Source organism: Scylla paramamosain, chromosome 42 (genome assembly GCF_035594125.1).
Source record: "Scylla paramamosain isolate STU-SP2022 chromosome 42, ASM3559412v1, whole genome shotgun sequence".
In the NCBI taxonomy this organism is placed as follows: Eukaryota; Metazoa; Arthropoda; class Malacostraca; order Decapoda; family Portunidae; genus Scylla; species Scylla paramamosain.
The window spans coordinates 1,561,181-1,570,000 of NC_087192.1; the positions used below are offsets into that span (position 1 = coordinate 1,561,181).

The window sequence follows — 8,820 nt, forward strand, 5'->3', positions numbered from 1 at the left end:
CTCCACGTGGCGCATCACCCCATCAACTGCTTCGCGGCTGCCCGCTCGCCGCTTTGCCCTGCCTTGCCTTCCGCGTGCCGCCCATTTGCTCACACAGAGGTAGGAGCAAGTGTGTCTGGTGTCCGTCATCAGTGTCAGGGTTACTAAGGTGTGAGGAGCCACGAGGAAGGATAATACGTGGTGAGTGTGTGACTGGTGAGGCAGTAATGGTGTCCCGTGAAGAATGTGGTGGTGGTGGTGTGTTGGGATGTTCCGGGAAAGACATACCGTGCTTCTCTTCTACTTTGCACTTCTCTCATCTTCCACTCAGTAGTGTTAATGCCCTTCATCATTCATCTCTATTTTTTTTTTCATCCATTTCTTTTGTTCTTTTCCCTTGCACCCGTCATAATCTTGGTCTGTGAACAACGGCTTTGCGAAATTATCTGTTATGTTAGGGAAAGACTCTAGAGAACTCGGCTGATCATGTCTGTGGCCTTTGAACATTGTCGTATTGAGAGCGAAGCGTTTCATAATACAGGCATCAAACACAACGAGGCGAGATCCGAAGCTGTGTTGCTGCTCCGATCAGAAGAGTGAAACAGCCTCGGATGGCGGAGTGGGTACGCTTGTTTCCGATCCGACTTTCTGCCAGACTTTGCTCGCCAAACTTGACTTCACCTACCCTCACCAATTCACAACCACGACAGAAACAGCATTACCAAAAAAAAAAAAGGTTCTCATGAGCAGAATGGAGAACAAATGGCAATCGTTGACACAAAGCAGACTTCACTCATCAGTTTAGACATTAACCACCTCACCTGTTGTTGTAAGCCAGTGGTTCTCAACCTGGGCGCCTTGCCAAGAATTTACAAATTATACATTTCTAAATAATGTTAGGAATCTAAATAAATAAAAAAAAAAAACTTGCATCACTGTTCTGGCAGAAGAACATACAAAACAATAATGGCTGTACACTTTGTAATGAAGCAAAAGTGTTCTCAACTTTTTTTTCTCTTTTCCCTTTTTTTTTTTTTTTTGTCGTGGTGGGTTTTTGGATAAAAATGAAGGGAAGCCACACGAATGTTGAGAATCCATCCTCCTCCTCCTCCTCCTCCTCCTCCTGTTTTTTAGTTACTGTAGTGAATAGCATAATCTCTTTCATCCTTTCCTATCACATCTTAGCCTTTCCTCCTCCCTATACTCTCCTGTTTTTCCTTCCTTGATCTCTAGTGTCCTCCATCCTCTAACCCTTAGAATCTGTAGTGGTAGTGGTAGAATAGACACACAGACAGCCTCGTTAGGCCCAGTAGGGCTGTTGCTGTCTGTTCTTTCCTTTGTATTTGTATTTGTATTGTATTCCTCTGTGCGTCAGGCCTCGTCCTCGCAGATACACAGAGCCGTGTAATGCTGTGTGGTCTATGATTTATTTTTTCTTTTATTTACTTTCTTTTTCTTGTTATAAAGGTTGAAGGTTAGTAGGTAGAGAAGAGGAAGTGGAGGAAGAGGAGATATAGATGGAGGGAAAGGTTGGTGGCCCATCCACAATGGTGTGTCTGTTCAGTAGTGAAGGTTGTTTGTACAAGTCATCGCTTCGTCCTGCCCGTTTTCTCTCTTCCTCCGCCTGCTGGTGCCGTGTGAAGAGAATGGAGTGTTTACACAGTTTTACACGTCATACACACTGCCTGTGTGAATAGTGTTTGTTTGTTTGTTTTGTCCGTTTGTTTGTCTGTAGTGTCATGAGTGTTTATTAGTTTGTTTTGTTTTTTTTCCCTGCGTGTGTGTGTGTGTGTGTGTGTGTGTGTGTGTGTGTGTGTGTGTGTGTGTGTGTGTAGACCGAAGAATGTCCGGAAGAAAACCAAAGAAACACATTAGAGAGAGAGAGCGAGAGAGAGAGAGAGAGAGAGAGAAAAGAAACGACAAGCAGAGCGCCATGGAGGAGGAGGAGGAGGAGGGTGATGTGTTGAAGCACCTCCTCCACTGGACACTTTGTAACCTTGTAATCTTGTGACAGCTGCAGCTTTACGAGCAGTGTTCAGTGCGTCTTTCAAATGACATATGAAAGTTTAAGGGAATTTTAACATCATTTCACCTTGATGTGGAAAAATGTGCTTTCACCTTGATGTGGAAAAATGTGTATTTCATCTCCCGCAATTATACGATATGTGTTACAAAAAAGTATCGAGCCTTGCTGGACTTTTTGCCATAGAGGACTTGTACTGCTGGATTTGTTATCATGTATGAGAACAAACAAAGTGGGCAGAACAAACCCAGTATTATTCAAAAACTCAATTCCTCCATCTATCAACTCGACACAACCTTCCAGACAACCATCCGCTCTTCTTCACTGATACTCAGCTGTGCCCCTCCTCTACATTTATTCTCGGTCCGTCCTTTACTAATCATTTAAACTGGAAACTTCACATCTTATCACTAGCTAAAACAGTTTCTTTGAATTTAGGCGTTCTGAGTCGTCTCCGTTTGTTTTTGTCAACCCCCCCCCATCACTAAACCAACTCAGCACTGTAGTCTTGATTAATTATATCCTGATTGACTGACTGGTTGGTTGAATACTGATGTGTCACGCGAGAAAGGAGCTGGGTGACAGTTTACATGTATCTCGGAGTTGACGCAAGCCAGTCTTCAGTCTACAGATGTCATTCCTCAGTTTATTCTTGTCATTCCTCAGTCTACAGTCTACGCACGTTATTCCTTCCGCATCCCATCTATCAGTCTTCAGTCCACACTTACCAGTCCAGTACACTAAATCACCACTGAACAAAGCCACTGAAATATAGCAATCCCCTTGAAATAATAGTAAATAAATAAATAAATAAAAATTAATAACTTTCTCATAGCTGTTCACTCCGCCATACTCTCGATCTTGAGTGTAGCATTGTGTTCAAGTCTCTCCCTGCTCCTGCTGCTGCTCCTGCCCCGCGCCCCTGCCTCCCAGCCACGCCCAGGCACCTATGTGGGCGACCTTGGTGCTGTTGCCAGTGCTGCTGCTGCTTAGTGATGCCCCTCCCCTCCTCCCCTACCTCCGTCCCATGGGCCCTATGGCAGCCTGGACTAGAGGGTCACATGCGGGACTCGTGCTTACCAGCCTCACCCTCCTGCTAAGGTCCGTGTTCAGAAACGCTTTGCTCTCTCCATGACTGTATTTCAAAGGCCACAGAGATGATTATCCTGGTTTTCAAGAGTGTTTCTCCTGTTGATAATGTAGAAATCTTGTTAATATGTCACGAAAACCATAAAAAAACACCCTTAAAACCCCACGTCTCTTCAACTAGAGCCTTTACAAAGTGGTGAAGGTGTGACGCAGAAGTGTTTCAGAATGTGGTCCGATGCGTTTGTTCGTCTTGCAGCTCGTGTTCCTGAACGCGTCGGGTTCTCTGTAGGATTGTTCTCAAAGCCACTGAGATGGTTAGTCAGATTCGCATGAGTCTATTTTTTTTATTTTTTTATACAGAATCCTTGCTTAAATGTCACTAGAACCATGAAAGCATTGTAATAACCACGGTTCCAGCATGTTCATAGTACAAATGAATATTTAACAGGCTCTGCTGGAGGTTATTCAGGGTTTTTCAAGGGTTTCCTCACGCTTTCAGTGATGGTGACCGTAAAGATGTAATGTTCACTATAAAACATTCCCTCCTGATTCTCGCCAGCTGTGTGCCATGCAGGAAAATTTGAACATCAGTGTATCAGAATAATAATTTTCTGTGTTTCAAGATGTTCATTAGCAGAGACAGTTGGGATGTGCGCAATTTTGAAAACTTTTAGGAAGCAGCTCAGTAAGTTAAATTAGCAGTCATCAGACTGAAGGAAGATAGTCAGCACAGTGCTGGAGTACTTTGTGCTTAGGAAATATTGATTGTTAAGGTATTTTTTCATTAGAATTTTTCATTACGTATTACAGAAAACGTGGATGAAGTTAGTGCCAAACAAATGACTTAAAGAAGTTTCGCAAAAGGTAAAAGATTTAGTTTCGTCAAAGTGTGGTTTTAGAGAGAGAATATTCAGAAAATGGTGTGGGTGGTTGTGAACGGAGAAAACAAAACCATTCATAACTTTCTATGGGAACTCTGGTGCTGTGAAGTGTTACTGAAATTTATTGGTGGGTTTATTTTATTTTGTTTTAGGTTAACCAGGTATTGGAAAATTTTGCAGAAGATAATTGTTTGCCAGAAAGACTACATTAGAAGGTGCTTGCGAAAATTTACGTAGACCTGTAGTGTTCTTAATTTACTATGAATAGTTAATCATATTTGTTCAGGCCAAGTCATTTGTTTCCAGAAGATTATATCTGCCTTGCTACTGAAGTTAAGCGTAAGGAAAGAGGCACACTCCTTGCTGATGGTGTGGCGAGACACAAATAATTACATGCATCATTTTGCCCCTCCCCCCCTTTTTTTTTTTACTTGGTTGTTGCATTACCATAATAATCTAATCAGGGTCCAGAGAAAGATAGCTCTCTGGATCCTGAATCTAATCAGCTGTATTATCACACCACATCACCCACACCAGGGTGACACACAACAGGACAGCACCACAGTCTGGTCACTCACTGTCACTTTTTCCCTGAAGAATGTTTGTTGAACAGAGGGGCGCGTCTCGCTGACTAGTCACTCGGGCATTGAAGTGACAGAGGCAGGAGGGGCGTAACAGGGCCTCCCTCGACCCTGCCGCTAGCGAAGACAAAAAACCCCACCTGCAGAAATACTGTAACTCCACGACCTCCCTGACGCGTCTAAAGTTCCACAGCAACCATGGAAACTTGGATTATGCTGCATCTGCTGCTCTTTTATATTAGAGAGGTATGGCTTAAGTTAGGTTTGGTCTCCTGCTGTTTGGGTAATGTTTGTGATGACTGGTGAAGGTGTGAGGGTGAGGGCAGTTCTTGTTACGGTTACGTGAGATTTGATGTCACAAGTGTCGACCAGGAATGTGTTAGGCCTTCCCGTCCCTCCAGACAGTCAAGCGATCTGAAGACTGACCCTTTCGTTCTCCTCGCATCCCTGTCAGAGGCGGCCTGTGTTCAGATTCTCATGCGTGTTTTTTTTTTTTTCTCTCTTTTTTTTCTTTTTAACCTTCATAACACAATGTCATTAAACTCTCATTATATTCACTGAAAATCTCAATAACTTCTATTAGGGCCTGTTTACAGTAGTCAAGATGAGACTCCTGAAACATTTGAAATGCAGTGCAAGCTCAAGTGCGTGCGTGCGCAGAGAACGCTGATTTTTTCCGCGGGCATCTGGCTCCAACTGGTGCTGACCCGCGCAGTCTTCAGGCGCTGGTAGGTGACCACTAGAGATTGGAAAAATATTTAAATTACAGTGCATGAAAAAAATATTTTCCACATTAAACAGTGATTTTTTACAAAAAATAAATAAATAAATAAATAAATAAATAAATAAATAAACAAAATAAATAAATAAAAAGTAAGTAACTAAATCCCTGGTTTCTGCTGGATATTTACATAAAACAGGCCAAACACATATTTACCAGATCCTTATTGAAACCTCATGACAGGGGTATTTTAGTGGTCTGTGTCACGTTTACTAATTATTCAATACAGGTGAGTGATGCCGTTCATTGCATCAGTGGCATAAAGAAAAAAATATCTTCACATGACTGATACTTGAATTATTCTTAAGTGAAATCATTTGACATAGATAAGACCAGGATACCGCTGTCAGTCTGACTCACCAGTGGACAAACAAGACATGAAAGCCTTGATACATCTGCTGCCATGGACGTGTATGGTACAAGTCGCCAGCTTTGCGCCAGCGTCAGCGAGACAATCAGTATTTAATGCAGAAAATTATATGTTCCTTTTCACTTTTTATTTATTTACTTTATCTTCTTAGTTTTTGTTACCTTGTATATAAACGACTCTCTCCCGTTCACGACCGCCGTTGTCACCAAGCCTCCCATTTTGATGCCGGTACGACGAAGCGCCGTGGACGGCGTGAAATGTACACGGCTCGCTATGCACGCATTCACAATTGTCGACCTTTCGCCGTTTCGACTGCACGGCGACGTTATTTCAGCACTTGCCTCCTGACCTTTGATCTGCACAGTCTTGTTCACCAGTGACAAAGTAAAGGACTCAGTCTGCTAAGCTCATCAAATGATTCTCTGGTCATTCTAAAGTAACTGAAAAACTTTTTCCCGTCACTTCTGAGCTCCTCATACAGAGTAACAAAAGCTCCTACCACGGATCTGGAAACATTAATACTATGCACCCATATATATATATATATATATATATATATATATATATATATATATATATATATATATATATATATATATATATATATATATATATATATATATATATATATATATATATATATATATATATATATATATATATATATATATATATGTTGTTGTTGTTGTTGTTGTTGTTGTTGTTGTTGTTGTTGTTGTTGTTGTTGTTGTTGTTGTTGTTGTTGTTGTTGTTGTTGTTGTTGTTGTTGTTGTTGTTGTTGTTGTTGTTGTTGTTGTTGTTGTTGTTGTTGTTGTTGTTGTTGTTGTTGTTGTTGTTGTCATTTCCGATATTGCTGTTATTATCATCATTGTTGTTATTACCAAAGTTACTCGTATTTATTATTACTATTATTATTACTATTATTATTGTTATTATTATTTTTTATTTGCATTATTATTGGCATTATGTATCATTATTTTGTTACGTATTATTATTGTTTATTATTATTATTATTATTATTATTATTATTATTATTATTATTATTATTATTATTATTATTATTGTTATTATTATTGTTTATCTTACTATATTGTCATAAATGTACAGTGATACTATAACTCCTTCATTTTTCTCTTATAATTTAATGATGCACATTTCGTTTCAGTTTGTATTTTTTTAACTGTCTACCTTTTTCTTGTATCATTATTTGCTTTTCAACGATATTTATTCTCTCATTAATTCTTAGGTTTTGTTATGTCTCTCTCTCTCTCTCTCTCTCTCTCTCTCTCTCTCTCTCTCTCTCTCTCTCTCTCTCTCTCTCTCTCTCTCCTCTTCTTCCGTTCTTTCTTTCTTCCTTTTAGTGACTTTTCCGTTTTTTTTTTTTTCTCTCTCAATTTACCCATAAAACTCTGCCTAATAAGAGTTATTTGTCATCATCATTTATTGGCTCTCAAACAGTATGGATAAACGACAAGCATGTTGTGTTTAAAGTATTTAAGTGTTTACTGTTGTTGTTGCTGTTGTTGCTGTTGTTGTTGTTGTTGTTACATAAGAACATAAGGAAATAAGGGAAGCTGCAAGAAGCCACTAGGTCTACACGTGGCAGTCCCTGTATAAAACGTGCGTACTACCTATTTCCACCTATCATCCCATTCATAAATTTGTCTAATCTTCTTTTAAAGCTCCCTAATGACTCAGCACCAACAGATTACTGAGTCCGATCCATTCATCTACCACTCTGTTTGAGAGCCAATCCTTCCTGTCTCTTTCTTAAATCTAAATTTTTTTTAAGTTTGAACCCGTTATTTTTTATTCTATCCTGGTTACTGATCCTGAGAATTTCGTTTACGCTCCCCTAACCTAACCTCTATACCACCTCTATCAGGTCCCCTCTTAACCTATGTCTCTCTAAGGAATGTAAATTTAACAGCTTGAGTCTCGCTTCGTAAGGAATAGCCCTCATCTCCTGTATTCTTTTAGTCATTCTCCTTTGTACTGATTCTAAAAGACCTATATCTTTCCTGTAATATGGGGACCAGAACTGCACAGCGTAGTCTAGATGAGGTCTGACCAGCGCCAAATATAACTTCAATATCAATTCGGGATTTTTGCTTTTAACACCCCTAAAAATTAATCCTAATACCATATTTGCCATGTTTCTGGCCTCTGTTCATTGTTTTCTTAGACGGAGTTCAGAGATAACTGTAACCCCTAAATCATTCTCGTACCCTGAACCTATCAGAGGCTTGTTGTTTATTGTGTACCTACTGTGTGGGTTTCCTCTATTTACGCTAAGTGCTTCGCATTTGTTGATATTAAACTGCATTTGCCATATTTTTTGTCAATTCATCCTATCCAAATCTGCCTGCAAGGTGATGGCATCCGATTCTGATCTAATTAATCTACCTATGGTAGTGTCATCCACAAATTTACTATCACTACTAATTCCATTATCAAAGTCATTGATATATATTAAAAACAACAATGGTCTTAATACTAATCCCTGTAGCACCGCACTAATTACTTGACCACACTCGGATTTAGAACCGTTTATTACAACTCTGCCGCCTGTCGCCAAACCACGACCTTATCCAGCCTGACACCTTACCATCTATCCCGTGCTCCCTAACCTTCCACAAGAGCCTCTGATGGGGTACCTTGTCAAACGCTTTACTAAAGTCCAGGTGTAGAATGTCATAAATATTTCCATTATCTGCGGTCTCATAAACTTCACTGTAAAAGCTCATCAAGTTCGTAAGCCAAGACTTCCCTCTCACGAAGCCATGCTGTGACTGATTTATCAATTTATGGTTGTCTTATCATCACTAATCTGTGTACCTCCCTAATACAAGAGTTAACCAGTATTCACAATCTCTCATCCCTAATATTTGTAGTGTTCCCCCGCCATGTTCACCATTCGCGGGTTCACGAATGGTGAACATTGTTGTTGTTGTTGTTGTTGTTGTTGTTGTTCTTGGTGGTGGTGGTGGTGGTGGTGGTCCACTAAACCTTCTTGGGAGAGAGAGAGAGAGAGAGAGAGAGAGAGACTTCTTTACCTGATAACACTTTTTAAATAGAGTAATAATGGCGCTGGTAGGTGCCGAACGGCACTGGTT

The 8,820-nt window shown here is 40.1% G+C and overlaps 2 protein-coding genes across 2 annotated transcripts in view; both read left to right on the forward strand.

The window, feature by feature from the left end:
* The window catches only part of LOC135093282 (uncharacterized), an 11,700-nt gene continuing 2,880 nt past the window's right edge, over nucleotides 1–8,820 (forward strand). The window contains exon 1 of the mRNA XM_063992403.1: nucleotides 1–99. The gene's annotated coding sequence lies outside the window, so the exon portion shown is untranslated. The remainder of the gene's footprint in view (nucleotides 100–8,820) is intronic.
* LOC135093273 (ATP-dependent 6-phosphofructokinase-like) overlaps nucleotides 4,506–8,820 on the forward strand; it is a 62,706-nt gene continuing 58,391 nt past the window's right edge. The window contains exon 1 of the mRNA XM_063992383.1: nucleotides 4,506–4,799. Within this exon, the coding sequence (XP_063848453.1) occupies nucleotides 4,752–4,799 (48 nt within the window). The 5' untranslated portion in view covers nucleotides 4,506–4,751. The remainder of the gene's footprint in view (nucleotides 4,800–8,820) is intronic.